A 20,924-nucleotide genomic window follows, 5' to 3' on the forward strand; every position below is an offset into this window, starting at 1 on the left:
TTTTTTAAATTAAATCTGATTTTTTTTATTAAAAAAAAGAAAAAATGAAATTGCCAACGGCATTGCCGTTGGCCAATCAGGCGCCGCCACGTCAGCTGCTCAGCGGCACGGACGTGCTCGATGCATCGAGCAGCGTCGTGCCAGCGGCAAGAGCATAGCGACAAGCAGGGGTCGCGCTAGCGGCACGGACGCCGTTCCTGCTAGCGTGTACCGTTGCGGATGCTCCCATCTTCCCAACCATCAGCTAACAGCACACGCGACACACTCTTTCAATCCCCCAAATTTCCTTCTGTTTCTCTCTCTATAAATATCCACACTCCTTCCCCAATCACACAACTCCCTCCCTCTTTCTCTCTCTCTCTACAATGGCGCCAGCTTCATTCTGGAACTCATCCAAAACCGTCTGCGTCATGGACGCCTCCGGCCACCTCGGCTCCGCTCTCGTCCACCGCCTCCTCCGCCGCGGCTACACCGTTCACGCCGCCGTCTACAGCCACGGTACGAATTTTTTAGCTCAATCCGATGAATTTAATTTGGTTTCCGATTTTTTGAAATTGTGATGCGAAATCGTTCGATTTTCAGACGAGGTGCAGCGCTACAAGAGGCAATCGACGGAGAAGGAGGATCTGAGAGTGTTTCATTCGGATCCACTGGATTATCACAGCATTTTGGATGCGCTCAAAGGCTGCTGCGCCTTGTTCTACTCATTCGAGCTCCCCTCCGATCACCCTACCTACGATGTAAGTCTCTGTTTAATTCTCCCCCTTTTCACCTGCCTTCTGCCGATAAACTGTAGAGAGAGAAATTAGGTTGACTGGTTATAGCTTTTAAAGTGGAGCATTAAATTCATTTGATGGAGAGATCCAGCTATAGATCATGAAACATTGAAACCAAGTATTAATGGCTGTTTCTAGAATTATGTTATTGTGCTTATTCGTCTCTAGCTTTGTAGGACGTCTAAATGAGCAAACCAACACAAGCACGTGTGAATGTAAACTCCATATGAATTATTAGGAAAAAGTGATTTTTGTCAAATTTTAATATTTCTCTCAAAAATCTAATTTAATGAAATTATATCTAATATCTGAAATTTTCTACCGGAGATGCACAACTATTTTATGATGAGGGCTGTATTTCTAAATTTCGTATTTGAAATGTGGAAAGGAAAATTTTTCTATGATATGTGCTTTTGCATTGATTTATAAAATATCAGTATATAATCTTCGACACATCTTGAACATATTACAAATATACACTTTTTCAATGAAAAAATTGGAAAATTGTTGAAATTGATTTTTACCGCCGATTTTTAAAGTTGATCTAATGAAATTTTGACCAAATTTTAATTTGGCGTATTCTATTTATTTATTTTGACGTATTTCAATAAGTCATTGATTACGTTTCTCTTTTTTTATTTCCTTCATGTTTTTTTATCTATAGCTTTCGTCTTTTTCTTCTAGATATGTTTGCACAGGTATATCGACTAAAAATATCAACAGAAATTTGATTTTAATTGACTTTTAATCATCAACGTCATTTTCTTTTTTCTTTTATCTTAAAAGTTCATCTTATCTCTTCAAACTTTTTATGGTTGAAATCACAGTTTCGAATTATTCCACACGGAATCTAGAGCGTGACATAAATCGCAATCAAATACGTAAACAAGGTGACATAGATCATGTGTCAAAGATGCAAGAAACCGCACTCAATCACGTTATGTGTAAAATTGTATTTGTGCAGGAATTTATAGGTGAATTGGAAGTAAGAGCGGCCCACAACGTGCTGGAGGCATGTGCCCAGACGGACACCATCGACAAGGTTATCTTCACGTCGTCCGCAACCGCCGTCGTGTGGAAGGAACACGACGAAGGCCACGCATCTGATGTCGACGAAAGAAACTGGAGCGACGTCAACTTCTGCAAGAAGTTTAAGGTATTCCCAATGTCCTGCCTTGCTTACCTTATTTGATGTGTTTCTTCTCGGTACGAGATTTAAGAAAGTGTTAGCAGAGAAATAATAAAATCGAAAAATACATACGTAAAGTAGAAGAGAAAATAAAATAAGAGAGATTAAATACGTTGATTTTTATAAAATAACTCAAGTGGTGTGAGATAATCAACAATGTAATAACGTGGAACAACTCAAAGTGGAATAAGACATGTCGTATTCTCGTATGCAGTTATGGCACGGGCTGTCGAAGACTGTGGCCGAGAAGACGGCGTGGGCGTTGGCGATGGATCGGGAGGTGAACATGGTGTCGATAAATGCTGGGCTATTGATGTACCCCAATTTGAGCATCAAGGACCCCTACTTGCTCGGGGCCGCCGAGATGTTCAAGGACGGGGTCCTCGTCACCGTCGACCTTGAGTTCCTCATCGATGCACACATCTGCGTCTTCGAGGACGTCACATCGTACGGCCGATACCTGTGCTTCAATGGCATCATCAACTGCAACGACGACGTGGTGAAGCTGGCGAAGATGCTCTTGCCATCATCGTCATCACAAGACATGTTCAACGACGACAGCGTGCACCAACAGAGGATAAGCAACGGCAAATTGCGCAAGTTGATGGTGGATTTCGAGAGTGGATTACAAGTCACAAGCAAAGATTAATGAGTCGATTGATTGATTGTTTTGTTAGAGGGAATAGAGGAAATGTATGGACAGTTTGCAAGAAAGGAGATGATGCACTGGCATTGTACATTGCAATGTTCAGTAAAAATGAAAAAAAAAATTAAAGTCTTAGATAATCTTAGAGTATTTTCTAGCTCAAACTAAAATAGTGTTCCCTATGTATGAATGTGATGTGATTCTTTGAACCTAGCAAAACAAAAGTGTAAAGTGGTTAATATCATGAGATTATTCCCTACATTGAACTTGGCCATTTCGGACTTTGAAACCTAGTTTAGTTTATTAGACGCTTCTTTTTTTTCTATTCAATAAGTCAGAGGTCGAGTAATCTCGTAACTAAATGGAAAACCATTATTAATCAAATTTATAAATAAAAAACTTGGCCACAATTAAAAGGTCATATGATATGCTACACCTGATGAAATAGATATACAATTATACTTGGATGAGTGTAGGTGTGTCATGATTAGTATAGCATCATTATACTCCTATACATCTTGTTTATTTCATAAGAAGTAGCATGTGTAATCCATATATAAATGCAGAGTAATGTAATGCTTTATACTTTACGTGAGCACCATTCTCTATTTAGTCCACGTTGACATTTTTTTAACTCATTTAATTTAATGCTAATATTGTCGAAATAAATTTTAAAATATAGCGTAAAATTCGATTTGTTCTTTCATTCATATTTTTGAAGTTAGGGAGAATGTGAACTTCTAGCTTTGTTTTTATAACTTGCAAAATTAATGACATTATTAATAAAAAAAATTTATATTAATAATGACTTTTAAGGTATTAAAAGTAAATTGAAGGGATAAAACGAAACTAATGCTGACGTGGATTAAACGAAAATAGTACTACATACTAATGGTGCTCATTAAGAAATGCAGCATACCTTTCAGCTCCAAAGACAATAAATCATCCCAATAACAAAGTTCAATAAGGCAAACAAACATGATCAATTGATACATATCTAAGTGTATTTAATCGGATGTAGCACTGAGATGACAGTGGTAACACGCAAAACTTATATAAAGCCACCATGTACGTAAAAAAGATCATTATGCTACTTTCTAATGTCAATCTACACTAATGTACGTACTCAGTTGGTAAGACGGTTCGACCAGAAATCACGGCACACAATGATTCGCAAGTAAGACAAGGGGTATCTCCACAACATAAATCACATTACATTGTCAGACAAATGATATGCTAAAGATGATGATACAAATCTCCAGTTTCAAGTTTTCAGGACAAACCTATAATAAGAGGGGTAATATTGGAACCAAAAAATGAAGCAAATGACCAAAAGCAAATTCAATATTGCACGTGGAAAAATATTCACTGTACCTCCCTAAAACAGAGATATAATATAAGTCTGCTATCACTTGTGATTGCTACTACCCTTCTTCTTCAGCAGGCTTCCAAACTTCTGCAGCAAAGGCTTCTTCTTCTTCTGACTGCCTGACTTCGAAGGTGGGCTCCCATTGTTCCCGGCGCTATCACCCGACACTGCCTCATTAACGTGATCATACAAATCAGCGCCTTGCCCATTCGGGTCTAGCTCATCCTCGAACGATTCTTGCTCCGTTTCTCTCCCGGGAGAGAAGTCCTTCGCGTCGATCTTGCAGCTTTCCCACATCTTGAGGTCGACTTCTGTGGATTCTGCGTTTTGTTCGCCATCTTTTAATTTCCCATTCGAGTTCTCGACTTCGTTAGCTTCAGCTTGCTGCTTCTCCTTGACAGGCAGCTCGTTTGGTTGAGACCGGGGCTCGGCTGCACGCCTCACGTCTCTCGTACCATTTGGTTCGGAGAATTCTACCACTTTCGGAAGCATATCATAGTCCTTCTCACAGTCCGTCAGGTCGCCACTTTCTTTCTCCTCCTGCTTGGCCAGAGCTTCTTCGAGCGACTTGGATAGCTCCTCGGCTTTTTCCTGAGATGCTGCTTCCCTTCTGCGCAGATCCTCATTCTCCGCAAGAATTCTCTGCAGTCGGCCTTCCATATCATTTAAACACTCTTTCAGCCTCGCATTCTCCTCCTTCGCTTCGCCATGTACATGCTTTAGGTACGTCGCCTCTGAATCAGCTTCGCTGAAGGACTTATTCAACCGCCCTATCTCCTCTCTCGTAACAGACGACTCTTCCTCCGCCAGTTTTAGCAAGCTAACCAGCCGGCTTACTTCGTTTTTCATGCTAACATTCTCTTCTTCAGACTGCTTCACTGAGTTCGCCATATCTACCTCCTTTTGCTCATACTCGGCCTTCAAACTATCATAATCAAGATTCGATTGTTCAAGCAATTTAATCAGCCTGCTCATTTCTTTTTCCATATGGGATTTCTCTTCCTCAAACTTTCTAACAGAGCTCACCAAATCTTGATCTTTCTGCTCCAACTCGGCCTCCAAGATACCATAATCGTGCTTCGACTGTTCAACTGAATCCATCAGCCTATTTATTTCGTTTCCCATGTAGGACTTCTCCTCTTCAGATTTCCTCGTGGTATTCACCAAGTTTAGCTCCTTCTGCTCCAACTCGGCCTTCAAGTTACCACAATCGTTCCTCAACTCCTCGACTGAATCAGTAAGAGCATCAATCTGTTTTCTTGCATCATTGATAATACTTTCATACTTCTCATTCGTTGAGTTCAGAGACAGTTTCAGATCCTCTATTTCTCTTTCGTAACTCTCTTTCTCAGCTTTACTAGAGATTAGCTTTTCCTTCACGTCTCTTGCTTCCGAAGAGACATCGTGCAATGCTGATGCCAAACTCTCCAACGCCTTCTTGCTTTTCTCCTCTTCGTCTCTGGATGTTTCCAGCTCTTTAGCGAGTTTGCTCTTCTCTTCTAACAGTGTTTCTAGGCTAGCAGCAGCGATGTTTTCGTTGTTCAATGCAATGCTTCTCATTTCTCTTGCGACTTCGAGTTCAGACTCGAGCACTTCAACCTTCTTCACCAGTTCAGAAGATTCTTCAATAGCTCGCTGAAGACTACGCTCAGTTTCCTCCAAGTCACCTTTCTGTCTATCGCTCGAGAACTCCAACAAACCGAGCTTCTCCTTAAGCACCTTGGTTTCAGACTTTGCTTCATGCAGCTGTTCATTATTCTCTTCTAGTTTCTTCACAGCGGTTCCAAGAGATTCTGAAGCCAACTTTTCTGATTCACGTGCTTGCTCAGCCTGAGACACTAGCTCCTCGACTCGTTGATGAAGCTCCGTCACTAGATTATGCGCATAACACTCAGACATCTTCCAAGCCTCGAGATCAACATTGAGTTGCTCCATTGCTGCCTCTTTCCGGGTCAATTCCTCCTCAAAAAGCTTCGCTTGTTCAAGTTCTTGTCTAAGAGAATGCATCTCCAACTCTAAACCTGACACCAATTCGTTGTTCTCAACGGCCTGCATCTCCACCCTCGACTCAAGCTCAGATTTCAAGCGGATCACTTCAGCAGACAGAACCTCGACCTTCTCCGCATGAATCTCAGCTATTTTTGTTGCATCGTCAGCATGGCTCAGTGCCTGGTTCTTCGCAGCAGACGTCATCGACAGTTCTTGCTTCAACTTCTGAAGCTCCTGAGTCGCAGACAGCAGCGCAGCCACATCCACGGCATGCTGGCTCCTCACATCCTCCAACTCCTTCCGCCATTCATCTTCCTTCACGTGATTCGCCCCAAACCCCACCTGCTCCATCTCAAGCGCCCGAAATTTCTCAATCTCAGAATTCTCCTCCGCTCGTTTCTGAGCCTGCAGAGCTTCCTCAATCTTCTTGTTCGCCTCATCACACAATCTCTGGGCTTCCTTCACCTCATCAAGAGCCCTCGCCTTTTCCTTCTCGACTGAATCCAACTTCTCATTCGCCTTCTTCAGCTCCTCCTGCGCTTGACTCAGCTCCACCTGAAGCTCCGAAGACGGCCTCACCATACGTGTTGGCTTTCTCTGACATGAAACACAAGATCAGCACAATGCAACTACACATTTAAAACATAGTTGCTTCGGCTTACATCAGTTGGGGTGCTGGGCTTAGGGGACATCCTCTCCATTTTAGCCTTGGGCGTGACTGATCCCGGGGATCGATCCATGGAGAGGCGGCCATTTTGCAACGAGGAAATCGCTTCTCCACTAGGCCTAGCAACTCCCCTGCTGATTCGAGGAGTTGCCGGTGATCCTTTAGCATTTGGAGTTCCAGATAAGCTAGATCTACACAAATCAGAAATTCTTCAACTGTTTCAACTTTAAATTTTCTAACTATAGCTAAAAATGCAAGATCCACAAATGCACTATTCATTGCACAATTCAGGCATGAAATCCAATTTCACAAAAATACTACTATAATCCAAAATCCCAAATAAAGAATATTCTCTGTGAATTCCATTTCTACAGCAAATCCACCCAAAAAAATTGAAGCATAAAACCTAAATAAAATAAACAGGATAACTATACAAATTCCAAAAACAAGAAATTAAAGTAACAATTTCTAGCTCCAATGTGTGTTTTTCTTCTCAATAAACACATATCTGATCACCAAACACGAAAATGTCAGATTCAATTATGTTCTAAAAAACGAAATTCAAACACACAAAAATCAAATCATCAGATCCACCACAAAAGTAGAGCTACGCTTACTTCGATTTAGCAGACATGGCGCAAAATCGAGAATCTATTGCTGCAATTCCTTCAAAAAGATTAGAAACTGGGGTTTATCTATAATGTCGACATCGTGGAAGGGAAGAGAAGAGAAGTGAAAATTATGACTCCATACTCTGGGAATAAACCTGAATCCAAAATCTGTACTTGGACTGGAGTTACCACAGAGTGATAATAGGAAAGAAAAAAGTAAATTAAAAAAAATGGGAATGGAAATATTTGGGGAGGTGGATTTGAGTTGGGGTGTTCTTGTCGCAGATTGAATCAAACAACCGCTGCTCTTTCTCTTTTATTTTTTCTCTACCATCTTTAATTAGACGTGGAATTACCATATTACCCCTGCTTTTCCTCCATTGCAAAGCTGGTCTCAGGTTAGATAAACTGTGAAAGACAAAACGAAGAGAGAGACTGTGAATCTGCTTTTTTAAAACTAAAAAGAAGGTTGACGGAGAACTCTCATGAAGTAGATAAACTTGCAAGATTGAAAATTGTTTCCTTGAAAAAAATGTTTGAAAACCACTAAATTTGATTATATATGGTGAATCTCACAACTTTCGAAATAATTACTAGTACCTAATATTAAATTTACTTATTCCTATAATAGATACTCCCTCCGTCCGCGAATAGGAGTCCCGTTTTTCCATTTTTGTCCGTCCGCGAATAGGAGTCCCGGATCATAATTACCATAAATGGTAAAAAGGCCTCACATTCCACCAACTCATTTCACTCAAATATCATTTAAAACTAATATATATAAGTGGGACACATATTCAACTAACTTTTTTCCACCCACTTTTCTTAACATTTCTTAAAACTCGTGCCGGGTAGAAATGAGACTCCTATTCGTGGACGTTGGGAGTATCATACTTTGCTAATATCATAAAATTTTAGAACATACTCCCTCCGTCCTATTTTAGAAGTGCCAATCACTTTTGCCCACTTTTTTTTTATAAAAATGATAATAAATATTAGTTAAAATGAAGAAATAATGAAGTAAGACATATAATACTGTTGAGAAGAGATAATATTTTTCAAAAAAATGTGACATTTTTTTGTGGAACTAAAAAAAAGTATGACATCTATTATGAGACAAAGAGAGTATAATGGAATAGTCAATATCAATTACTCTTTTATAATTTTATACTCCCCCAGTTCCATGTTAATAGAGTAAAGTTCTAAGTTAATTGAGTCATTTCTATTTTTAGCAAAAAGTAATTCTCTCTCTTACTTTATTCTCTTTTACTTTTTTGACTATCCATTTAACACACTATTCTTAAACTTCATGCTTTAAAGAAATGTCTCTATTAACAAAGAACGAAGGGAGTACTTGATAGAAATGCTCGACTGCTTAATACACTCAGTCAGTCACTTGAGCCCTTCAACAATTTAAATTTTTAAGTACTACTCTCTTCATCCCAATTAAGATGACACATTTTCATTTTTAGTTTGTCACAACCAAGATGACACATTTCTATTTTTGGTAACTTTCTCTCTTCGATTAATACTCTCTCCTATTGAATATTCAACTCTTATTTTCTCCCCATTTAGTATATATACCTACTCTTTATCTTTCCAATTAACAAAATTAGCAAACAACTTCTAAAATCTCGTGTCGACTAAGAGACGTGTGATCTTAGTATATACTAGTACTAGTATTGTGTATATTTATTCTACAAGTGTAGGTGGTCAGTTTGTTCGTCTCATGCACATAGTATGTTGTTTAATAGTACACATTTTTATAAGTTGTGTGATTAATAAAAAATTGTCCAAACTTTGTGGGTTTTTATGACATTTTGCAAAGTTTGTATGTCAAGGTTATGATTAATATGTGGAGTAAGTTTTCATTTGGAAAGTTTTGTTATAAAAGACATAATTAAATGTTTTCGATTGATGTTTATTGAGATAGGAATAAATTCAAGAAAAAGAAAGAAAATCTTATACTACTCCACTATGCTTCAAGATTCAATTTTTAGACTTTATTAAGAGAGAAACTTTAATCAAGAATGAACATTTTCTTTTGTTTATTGTGAAATTGAGATTAATGTGTGGATTTATTTGGTTTAATTTGGAAAGTTTTGTTGGAGAAGACATAATTAATTGAGGTAAGATGTGCTATTAATAACTTGGAATAAAATTCAAGAAAAAAGTATGTTACTAATTGATGGGGTACGAACTAAACCCTAATGGCAAGCCCAATAACAGTGACGGCCCATCAGCCCAGAGCCCAAGAAAGAGTATCTGTTCGGCACCAAAGAGTTCGGCACGACCAAAGAGTTCGGACTCAGCCTACAGCTCGGTAAAAGCCGACCAGTCAAGCTCTCCTCTCAGATCGGCAAGAGCTGATCGGTAAAGTCCAGCAGTTCGGTCTCAGCATTCGACCGAACTAGGAGTTAGTGGACTCATGAAAGGCCTCCACGACCTCCGCTATACCCACGATCTATTTAGTGGTACGAAGCAGTTATTGAGCAGTTATTGCTCACCCACGATCTTGTTAGTGGGGCTGCAAACCACGACCTTAGTTCAATGTATAAATAGAACTTAGATCAGATAGAAAAGGGTTAAGCTCTCTAGAGATAAAAGCATATAGCAAGTCTGTGTTGTAAGCTGTAATCCCAGATCAAGCAATACAATCTTGCCCTCCCTTCTTCCCGTGGACGTAGATTTACTTCAGTAAATCGAACCACGTAAATTCACCGTGTCGTAATTTATTTTTACGAGCATTCATCATCATCAATAATTCGCGGATTCATCACTGGCGCCGTCTGTGGGAAACAGAGAACAAAATTTGTGATAAAGCGAATTTTTGATCCATTTTTTCCACCCAAAAAATGCATACCAGATCGCAGAGTACCCGTATTCCTGCCCGTGAGAACCAGGAGGAAGCCAATCCATCCCACAGGTCTGGAAAACAGCCTAGGGATAAATCCACCACCAGTTCTCATGGCGAAGGAACAAGCCGCTCCAAAAATCGTCCCACTGAGTCTTCCCAGCAGCCCGATTTGAATGAGGCTGTCAAGCAGTTTTTGGAGGCGAAGCAGGAGGAATTCTTAACCTTCCTGCGAAGAAGCCAAAAGCAGCCGGAGACGAAAACGACGGATTCTCCTTCCCCCTCCGCACAAGAAAGTCACTACCGCAGTAGTGTCGCATCTCCCAGGAGAAAGAATCCCCGTCCCCCACATATTCCAGCTCCTCCTCGGTACCGGAATCACAGGAGAACTCAATCTCCTCCATACCGACGAGATATCGGATTCGCCGTGTACGGAGCACTGAAGACTCCGTTCTCGGACGACATCACCCGAACTCCCCTACCACAGAACTACCGAACTCCGTCGATGACTTACGACGGGCTCGTGGACCCTCACGATTTCTTGGGGCGCTATCAATATAACATGGCGAACCAGGGTCTCAACGAGGTCCACATGTGCAAGCTGTTTCCCGAGCTGCTCATCGGGAACGCGAGAAGGTGGTTCGATAGCCTCCCCCAGGGCAGCATCAGATCTTACCGAGATCTAATGGATGCCTTCCACAGGAGGTTCTTTCAGAAAGCGGAAGCCCGAATCACTTCGGCTCAGCTGCTTTCCATTCGTCAAGGTCGCGACGAAAAAATTAGCGACTTTATGACAAGATTCCACAAGGAATGCCTGCAAGTAGACGATCTCAACGATCTGCTTGTCATCTCGGCATTCCAAAATGGAATCCTGCCCGGAGCTCTCTACAGGAAGCTCGTTGAGTGCGGTCCGCAGACAGCTCAGGAAATGTGGGACATTGCGGACCAGTACTCCCGGGCCGATGAGGCAGACCGTCGCAAACGGTCGTTAGACAGCTCATCGTCCCGAGGAGACAGAAGGAAGCCCGATCATAGCGATCAGGGGCATCCTCGCCGGACTCCATTTGAAAGAATTCAAAGGGCTCCGGTGCAAGACAGATTGGGACCTCGTCTCAATCCCGAGAAGCCGCCCGCTCAGTTCGTACCGCTGAACAAGCCGAGAGCGGAAATTTTCGAACTGCACTCTGACCTGTTCGAAAAGCCAAAGCGGATGACGAAATCAGCCGCGCGCCGACCCCAGGATAACTACTGCTCCTACCATCAAGACCACGGTCACGATACCGAGGAGTGCAGAAACTTGGCTGCAGGTATCGATGTTCTTGTGAGGGCAGGGACATTGAAAAAATACCAAAGCAAGCAGGCAAAGAAGAATAAAAAGCAGAGTGGTGCGAACTGCGCTCCTCAGGATCCGAAAAGGCAGCCGGATCCCGAAGACGATGACGAGCCGCAATATGATGGAGTAATCCAGACTATTGATGCGCTTCCTGCCGGGAAGACCAAGTCGTCCCTAAAGTCAGAACGCAGAGGCTCCAATCGAGAGGAGCCAACGCATAAAAGGCTGAAGCAGGACGAAGTGATTACGTTCTCGGCTGCTGATCCCGTCCCGGCCATCTCTCCTCACCAAGACGCCATTGTCATCCAAGCCGGAGTGGCAAACAAACTGATCCACAGGGTGTTTGTGGATACAGGAGCGTCGGTTAGCATTCTTTTTAAAGAGTGCTTCGACAAACTAGAAGTGGACCCAGCTCGGCTCAGTCCGGCTCCGCTTCCCCTGAAGAGCTTCACCCAGGAGGACACCCGCCCTGAAGGTATTATCAGCCTTCCGATCACGGTGGGGAAAGCGCCTACTAGCTCCAGTACGATGATTGAGTTTTTCGTGGTGAAAGCTCGGTCCCCGTACAACGTCATCCTGGGAAGAGACTGGCTCAACACAGTTCGGGCCGTTTGCTCCACCTATCACCTCACCATCAAGATCCCTACTAAAGGAGGGATAGCGGTCATCCGAGGTGACCAAAAGAGAGCAAAAGAATGTCTGCAAATTGCGCTTAGAAGTGCCGATCAGTCAGATCGGCACCACCAAGCATAGCAATCACAGCAGCCGGAGTCAGAGGCGATGACCGAAGTCATACCGGAGCCGAACTCGATGACAGTTCAGCTGTACGAAGATGATCCATCCAGAACGGTCAAGATCGGTTTCGCGGGAACGCCCCTACTTCGGGAAAAAAACCATCCAGCTCCTCAAGGAGTATAAAGACGTCTTTGCATGGTCTCCGTTGGACATGACCGGAGTGCCCCCCGAGGTAATCACTCATCGGTTAAATATTGATCCTTCAGTCCGGCCGATAAAACAGAAGCAAAGACTCTTTGCGGCAGAACGAAGTCAAGTCATCCATGACGAAGTCCGTCAATTATTGAAGGCGGATGTGTTATTCGAAGTGAAGTATCCTTCGTGGGTGGCCAATCCTGTCATGATCAAGAAAAAGGAAGGAGGATGGCGGATGTGCATAGATTTCACCGATCTAAATAAGCACTGTCCCAAAGATTGCTATCCCCTTCCGAACATAGATAAAAAAGTAGAAGCTTTGATAGGCTTTGAAATTTTTTGTTTTCTTGATCTGTACAAAGGATACCATCAAGTTTTAATGGATGAGATTGAAGCTTCAAAAACGGCCTTCATTACTGATTTCGGCATTTTCGCTTATAAAAAGATGCCATTCGGTTTAAAGAATGCCGGAGCCACTTATCAAAGGATGGTAGACAAGCTTTTTCGGCACCTGATTGGAAAGGAGGTCGAAGTGTATGTTGACGATATAGTCGTCAAAAGCAAAAGCACTTCGGAGTACGAGCACAACCTCAAGTCCACTCTCAACGTGCTCAAGAAAGCCAACCTCAAACTTAATCCCCAAAAGTGTACCTTTTTGGTAGATTCGGGAAAGTTTCTGGGTTGTTGGGTTTCAAAGGACGGACTCAAGGCAAACCCCTCAAAAGTTCAAATCGTTCAGAACATGGCAATGCCGAAGTCCATACATGACGTGCAAAGGCTAACCGGATGTCTAGCCGCACTGAATCGATTCCTTTCCCAAGCAGCCGAAAAGCAACTGCCGTTCTTCAAGGTGTTGAAAAAGGCACCAAAGTTCGAGTGGGGAGCCGAGCAGAAAAAGGCCTTTGACGAGCTCAAAAGTTATCTAGCCGAGCTTCCTATTCTCTCTGCTCCAACCGAAGCCGAAGTAATATTCTTATACTTAGCGGCATCGGATCAAACCATCAGCGCGGTGCTTGTACGAGAAGAAGGCCTAAAGCAGCTTCCCATCTACTTTACAAGCCGAGCATTAAGAGGTCCAGAAACAAGGTATCAACCTCTGGAAAAAATTGCTCTGGCATTAGTAAATGCAGCAAGGAGACTGCGGCCATACTTCTATGCTCACAAGGTATGCGTCTTAACTGATCTGCCACTTCGGCAAGTGTTGACCAAACCAGAAGCATCAGGCAGAATCGCCAAGTGGGCTATAGAGTTGGGAGAGCACACAATTGAATACCTACCTCGGAAAGCCATCAAGGGACAAGCCTTAGCAGATTTTCTTGCAGAAGCAAAGTTCGATCAAGCAATTCCTGTTATTGCCGAACAGAAGAATTCTGCCAATGCCGAACTAGCACAGCCCTTGGAATCCGAAATAGAGCCGCCGGACTGCTGGAGCGGATTCGTAGATGGAGCTTCAAACAAGATGGGAAGTGGAGCTGGTATTTTACTTGTCGCTCCCGACGGACACGAGGTAACCTACTCACTTCGGTTCCTATTCCCCACTACTAATAATGAAGCCGAGTACGAAGCCCTCCTGGCCGGACTCCAGTTAGCGCAAAGTCTGCTCGTCAAATCTCTCAAAGTCCATTGTGATTCACAAGTCATAGTAAATCACATGTTGGGTACAAGTGAAGCCCGTGACGAGAGAATGAAGAAGTATTTGGACAAAGCGCAAAGCATCAGCCGAAGTTTCTCCTATTTTCGGATAATCCGTATTCCCAGAGCGGAAAATAGCCGAGCAGATACCTTAAGTAAGTTGGCCTCAGATCCGAGCTCAAAGGCGGAAGAATTAATGCATCGAAGCATTGATGAAGCCGAGGTACATTCAGTATCCAGCTCGCCGAACTGGATGACGCCGATCTTGCAGTATCTGGATCAAGGACAATTGCCCGAGGATAAGAGAGAAGCTCGGAAGATTACGTGCCGAGCACTTCGGTACGAACTTCATGAAGGAGTCCTCTTTAGAAAGTCTTACCTCCAGCCGTTATTGCGGTGCGTAGGACCAGAAGAGACGGACTACATCCTCAGAGAAGTTCATGAAGGATCGTGCGGTAGCCACATCGGAGCCAGAGCTTTAGCTAAAAAAGTTCTGAGATGGGGATATTATTGGCCAACCATGGTACAAGAGGCAGTGCAGCTCGTCAAGAAGTGTACGAAGTGCCAAATTCATGCAAATGTCCCAAGGATGCCGCAGACCGATCTATACACTATGCAAAGCCCTTGGCCTTTCATGCAATGGGGCATAGACATAGTGGGACCACTTCCTCAAGCTCCTCGGCAAATGAAATTCCTTATCGTTGCCGTGGACTACTTCACGAAGTGGGTGGAGGCGGAACCATTAGCTACGATAACGAGCTCAAAGGCATTGGACTTCGTCTGGAAGAACATAGTGTGCCGATTTGGCATACCCCACATCCTCATCTCGGATAATGGGACTCAGTTCACCGACAAGACGTTCAAGAATTGGTGCCAAGAGCTGAACATTCAACAGCGGTTCACTTCGGTCTCCCATCCCCAAGCAAACGGACAAACGGAAGTAACGAACCGGATTCTGGTGAAAGGGTTAAAAGCTCGGTTAGAACAAGCCAAAGGACAATGGGTAGAAAATCTCCCTCAAGTCCTATGGTCCTATCGAACTACACCCAAAACCTCCAACGGTGAAACTCCGTATAGTCTGGTGTACGGCACTGAGGCCGTAATTCCGGTGGAGATCGGCGTACCCAGTCCCCGAACTCTAAATTTCTCCTCAGAAATGAATGACGACGGACTGAGAGCAGAACTAGATCTCGCCGAAGAAAGAAGAGAATTGGCGTGCATAAAAGCAGCCAAGTATAAGGAGCAAGTAGCCCGGTATTATAACCAAAGGGTGAAAAAAGCTTCAATTTCAAGTGGGAGATCTCGTCTTGAGAAACAACGAAGTAAGCCGAGCAGAAAAGCTGGGCAAACTCGAGCCCACATGGGAGGGTCCGTATCGGGTGTCAGAAGTCCTCGGCAAAGGGTCTTATAAATTGACTCACATGTCAGGAGAACAAGTACCCCGAACATGGCACGTCTCCAACCTCAAGAAGTTCCACTTGTAAGAGACAAAGTCCGGTCAGTCTGTCTTGTGTCTAGTTCGGTCATAGGGGTACATGTTTTTATTTGTTTGTTTTTACTTGTACCTTTTACTTGTCGTTTTATAAAAAGTTTAAAGTTTTTTTCTTTCGTCTTTTTCATTTTTTCCCTATGTGTTTTGTCTCTATGTGCTTGTCGTCTCTTACAAATGGTACCAAGGTATATCGTTCTTTAAAGACTGATCCCCTTTTTAGATCGATTATTAAAGACTATTGTGAGTCCAAGCTTCTAAGGAGGATATAAGACCACAATTCAGCTTAACAAGCAGTCCGTCTGAAACGAACTGCAATAAGCCAACGATTGTGAGTCCAAGCTTCCAAGGAGGATACAAGACCGCAATTCAGCTTAACAAGCACTTCGTCTGAAACGAACTGCAGTAAGCCAACGATTGTGAGTCCAAGCTTCTCAGGAAGATACGAGACCACAATTCGGCTTAAGAAATAAGCACTTCGTCTGAAACGAACTGCAATAAGGGAAAGTCCGATCCACGCGATAAACCTCGCCGAATTAGGACGACCAAGTTCGGTCAAAGAAGTTTACCTCATAAGACCGGGGACGACCATGTCTAGTCAAAGAGGTTTACTGCATAAGACCACTTCGGTTAAATGGGAAAGTCCGATCCACGCGATAAAACTCGCCGAATTAGGACAAGGGAAAGTTCGATCCCGGCGACAAAAATCGCCAAATTAGAACACAAACCAAGTCTGGTCAAAGATGTTTATTTCATCAGACCAAAGACGAGTCCGGTCAAAGATGTTTATTTCATCAGACCAAAGACGAGTCCGGTCAAAGATGTTTATTTCATCAGACCAAAGACGAGTCCGGTCAAAGATGTTTATTCATCAGACCAAAGACGAGTCCGGTCAAAGATGTTTATTTCATCAGACCAAAGACGAGTCCGGTCAAAGAAGTTTACTTCATAAGACCAAGGACCAAGTCCGGTCAAAGAAGTTTACTTCATAAGACCGAGGACAAGTACGATGAAATTTTTTCGCTAAGCTGTAAATACAGTGTTAGAAGCGAAAACAAAATTTCATTTTTCAAATCTTGTTCGGCATACAACTCAGCTACCCTACAAAATGGCGTTACGCTATTACAAAGGACTATTCTACTGTCCAGGGTTGCTGAAGTTAAGCCACCTATCTGCAAAATCCTCTGGAAGCCGAGTTCGGTTGTTCCGAGCAGATGAAGAATAAGCAGGTTGACGAGATGCTATCCTCGACCCAATGCCTCTTCCCCGAGCCCGAGAAGTCCTAACACCTCGGCGATGAAGAGTCTCTGCAATAATCATCTGCTGATCCTGCTCGCTCATAGTCACAACTCCTCGGCGAATTTCAGTCTGTCCCTGTCTTGACGATACCGGTTGCTCCTGAGCCCGTTCTCGTCTTGACGTTTCCGGCTGTTCCGGAGTTCGTTGTTGACTGGAAGTAGGATTTTGAACAAGGGAACCAGAGGCTTGATCTGGAGTGCGAGCATCTGTTGGCACGACATGCCGAAGGAATCTTTCTATGGAGGGGCGCCGAGAAAGAACAATGTCGTACCGAGAAGCCCAGCGCCGTAATGATTTCACAACTTGTTGGCAAGCCGAGCTCTCCAGCGCATTGTTCCTCCGGAGTACATGATATTCCTCCCACAGTTCGTCAACTCGACTCTGAACATCTGATATGGTCAATCCCCCGCGCACACGGATGTAATCCTCGTACGCAGTCCTCTCAGCAACGGTCGTATTCAGCTCGGCCTCCAGATCCTTCTTATCGGACTCTAAGTCCTTATTATCGGCCTCCAGCTTCACTAAACGAGCCAGAAGCTCGTCATTCTTCGTCTGATCGGCTATAGCTCTTTGCTCAGCTTCGTCTAAAGCCGAAGAGTACAGCCGTTTCCAGTGAAGTATCTCCATCTCCTTGAGTACAAAGCAGCTATATTAGTTCGGCAGCTGTACCGAGCAGATAGTAAAATACAACAGGAATAAAGGCAAGTACGAAAAGCTATACGAAGACAAGTGTAGAGAATTTTTCATTCACAAGGAAAATTTTTACACTAGGAGGGCTTCAAGGCCATTTTACAAGGAAGAAACTAGACTAAGAGAAGGGAGACGAAATCATACTCCACCAGCTTCGTCTCCGGCTCCTTGGTCTGGTTCAGCTTCTTTCTCCTGAGCTACCTCAGCCTCGGCCTCGCCTCCTGCCGGCCTCGCCTCCGCCTCCTGATCGGCTTCCTTCTCCGGATGCCCGGCCCGCTCGACTTCGGCCTCCAGCTCCAGCGGCTCGGCCTCACCCTCTCCGTTGTAAGTCGAAGCGGGTGAAACGGGTCCCACGGAGGCAAAGATAGCCTCCAGGTTCTCGTCCCGATCAGCTCGACAACTCCGGACTCGGTCTATAGAAAGCAGGACCGAGGATGAAGCGAGCTCCTCAAGGAGCGGCAGATTCTGAAGCCGAGCTGCTATCTCTCGGCTGTACAGAGGCAGCACGACGTCGGCCCCCTGCTCGCCCTTATCGGCAATTAGCCTTACCAGACTACCGACAAAGGCCGAGAACTGGCTGCTCAAAAGAGTTTCTCAGTGTAAACACGGAGAGCTCCCCCTTGGGCAACCACGGCAGGCAGCATCCCTCCGTTTCGTCTGCTCCCGCTGGATGACGAGCTGGTTTTTGGCAAACTGAGCTTCATCCTGGGCCGAAATCCTAGCAGCTCTGGCCTTCTCAAAGTTAGCCTCAGCCTGTTCGGCCCGATGACAAGCAGCCGCCAACTTCCTCTGCATCTCAGCATAGTCATTGGACGCTTTGGAGAGTTCGACGGCGACGAGCTTGGAGAGCATATCGTTCCTCTGAAAATGGATAAAGAAAAAAGTCAACAAAGGGGCCACAAAAAATGCAGGAAAAAAGCAAGGCCAGAAAATCAAGAAGAGAATTCACCTCGGCGAAGTCCGTGGGCCATAAAAACGGCTCACAGATATGTTCCGAAGGAGGCGCCAAGACCACATCTTTCTCTGGCGCTCTCGGGGGCTTCTGGGCCTTCCCCCTCCCCTTTGCCGAAGTCGACTCCGGCTTCTTCGGATCCGAAGAGGTTTTTTGCCTCTTCGGAGTCCTCTCGGCATCAGACGCCGAGCTGGTGGTTTTCGGCCTCTCCGGCTCCTTGGCTCCGAAGATTTGCGGCTAGCCTTACTCAGCATGTACACTGCCAAAAAGCAAGAAAGCAAAGTCAGGTTTTCTTCGTTAAAGCAGTAGAGCATAAAGATAAAGAGAAATCCTCACCCTCGGCCTCTTCGTCCGAAGACGAGATGTCGAACACGACGTCGCCCTTGACGAGCTCAGACTCCGTGTATTGTTTCCTAACTATGGGAATCTTGTTGAGCTCGCCATCGAGCGCGTCCAACGGTTCAGGCCGAGGATGACGGATAACGGACTCCGGCCCTCTCCAGGGAAAACTAGGAGCCGCGGTCCTATCATAGTAGAAGAAGCGATTTTGCCACTTCGGCCACTTTGTTTTACAAAAGGCCCTAAAGGGCTGTAAAGGGATCAAGTAAAACCAAGACCCCTTCCTCTTAAATTGAAAGAATTTAAGGATCGCCTTCAGAGACAAATCCCTTCCTAACCTACGAAGTTCGGCAGCGAAGGCCGACAAGTGCCTCCAAGAGTTCGGAGTCACTTGGCCTAAAGGAAGCTGAAAAAAATCTAGTAAATCTATAAAGGCAGAAGGGAGGGGGAAACGAAGCCCGCATTCTAAGCAGGCCTCGTACACGGTGGCGTACCCCTCCGGCGGGGAGTCAGCCCTATGATCACCGTCAGGTACCACCGCCTTCCCCCCAGGAAAAAAGTATTTTTCGGGTAGGGATATCACAGTATCCTTACTCAAATACTATGGAAATACTCTACGGTCTTCTCCCCGGACTCTTTCCGGCCAGAAGACCCCTTATCCCCTTTCCTACCGCTACCCGACTCCGAAGAAGAAGAAGACATTTTTCTTACTTTTTGAAGATGAAGAAAGTCTGAAGAAGCTCTTGAAAGCGGAAGAAAATTTCTCGAAAAAGAGAGAGTATAGAAGACGCAACAGCAAAGTGTTCAAATGAGGAAGAAAGAGCATATTTATCATATTCGGGAAAGATTTCGAGATCGTTGCGCCGTTTCGAATCCCACCTTTTCAGGATTCAACGGCCGGATTTTTCTGTCGCATTTAATGGCAGGCACGCGCAAGGCACGTCCCCTGACGTCAGCCTCCCCCTTACCATTATCCAGAATGCCGAAGTGACTCACCTCGCCGAAGTGATTCACTTCGCTTTTCGGGGGGGGTAGTGATGGGGTACGAACTAAACCCTAATGGCAAGCCCAATAACAGTGACGGCCCATCAGCCCAGAGCCCAAGAAAGAGTATCTGTTCGGCACCAAAGAGTTCGGCACGACCAAAGAGTTCGGACTCAGCCTACAGCTCGGTAAAAGCCGACCAGTCAAGCTCTCCTCTCAGATCGGCAAGAGCTGATCGGTAAAGTCCAGCAGTTCGGTCTCAGCATTCGACCGAACTAGGAGTTAGTGGACTCATGAAAGGCCTCCACGACCTCCGCTATACCCACGATCTATTTAGTGGTACGAAGCAGTTATTGAGCAGTTATTGCTCACCCACGATCTTGTTAGTGGGGCTGCAAACCACGACATTAGTTCAATGTATAAATAGAACTTAGATCAGATAGAAAAGGGTTAAGCTCTCTAGAGATAAAAGCATATAGCAAGTCTGTGTTGTAAGCTGTAATCCCAGATCAAGCAATACAATCTTGCCCTCCCTTCTTCCCGTGGACGTAGATTTACTTCAGTAAATCGAACCACGTAAATTCTTTGTGTCGTAGTTTCATTCTCTACCAGCATTTACTAACATCAGAAATTCGCGCAATCATCAAGCAGCTTTGCACGGCTAGGGTTTGTGTGAAAATAACGATACTTGCTGTGCAAAATTAAAGAGGCGTGAAAATGAAATGAATTTGTGATTTTGCTATTGAGAGCATCTGCAACAGTGATCTTCGCGGCGGGCTGGCCCGTCCCGGCAGAACGAGTCACGACAGAATGTTGTTGCTAGTTATGTCAAGAAAAGAAGTTTTATATGGATTTTACATGAGTTTAGTTTGCAAATTATAATTCTAATGGGTCTTAGAAACAATTTCAGGCTTGAAAATTTGTCATATACTAATTCATAGTTAGCATTTCTCACTGCAAAAATAAATTTATATACTCCAAACAATATATATAGTACTTCCCTTCGTCCCTGAATAGTATGCACTATTTTCTGTTTTGTCCGTCCCCAAAGATTACGAACATTCCAATTTTGGAAACTTCTTCTCCCTAATGAAGTGGGACCCATTCTCCACTAACAACTTAAAAATTCTCTATCTAACTCTCCTTACTTTACAATAACTGCATTAAAACTGTCA

The 20,924-nt window shown here is 44.1% G+C and overlaps 2 protein-coding genes across 3 annotated transcripts in view; one reads left to right on the forward strand and one right to left on the reverse strand.

The window, feature by feature from the left end:
• Positions 1–292: 292 nt before the first annotated feature.
• The window catches only part of LOC121793022 (cinnamoyl-CoA reductase-like SNL6), a 21,011-nt gene continuing 379 nt past the window's right edge, over positions 293–20,924 (forward strand). Inside the window, exons 1-4 of one of the 2 annotated variants that reach the window (XM_042191210.1) lie at positions 293–498; positions 583–740; positions 1,741–1,932; positions 2,180–2,609. In XM_042191210.1, coding sequence (XP_042047144.1) covers positions 366–498; positions 583–740; positions 1,741–1,932; positions 2,180–2,609 — 913 coding nt within the window. In that variant the 5' untranslated portion in view covers positions 293–365. Of the gene's footprint in view, positions 499–582; positions 741–1,740; positions 1,933–2,179; positions 2,871–20,924 lie in introns of those variants that run through there. The other variant, XM_042191209.1, reaches the window with a different exon arrangement.
• Positions 3,790–7,663, reverse strand: LOC121793021 (WEB family protein At5g16730, chloroplastic-like). The gene is made up of 3 exons (XM_042191208.1): positions 7,254–7,663; positions 6,632–6,827; positions 3,790–6,566 (listed from the first exon to the last, which is right to left on the reverse strand). Exons 1-3 carry the CDS (start codon positions 7,268–7,270, stop codon positions 4,020–4,022), a joined length of 2,760 nt encoding a protein of 919 aa, XP_042047142.1. The 5' UTR covers positions 7,271–7,663; the 3' UTR covers positions 3,790–4,019.

This window comes from Salvia splendens, chromosome 2, assembly GCF_004379255.2.
Source record: "Salvia splendens isolate huo1 chromosome 2, SspV2, whole genome shotgun sequence".
NCBI classification, from domain to species: domain Eukaryota; kingdom Viridiplantae; phylum Streptophyta; class Magnoliopsida; order Lamiales; family Lamiaceae; genus Salvia; species Salvia splendens.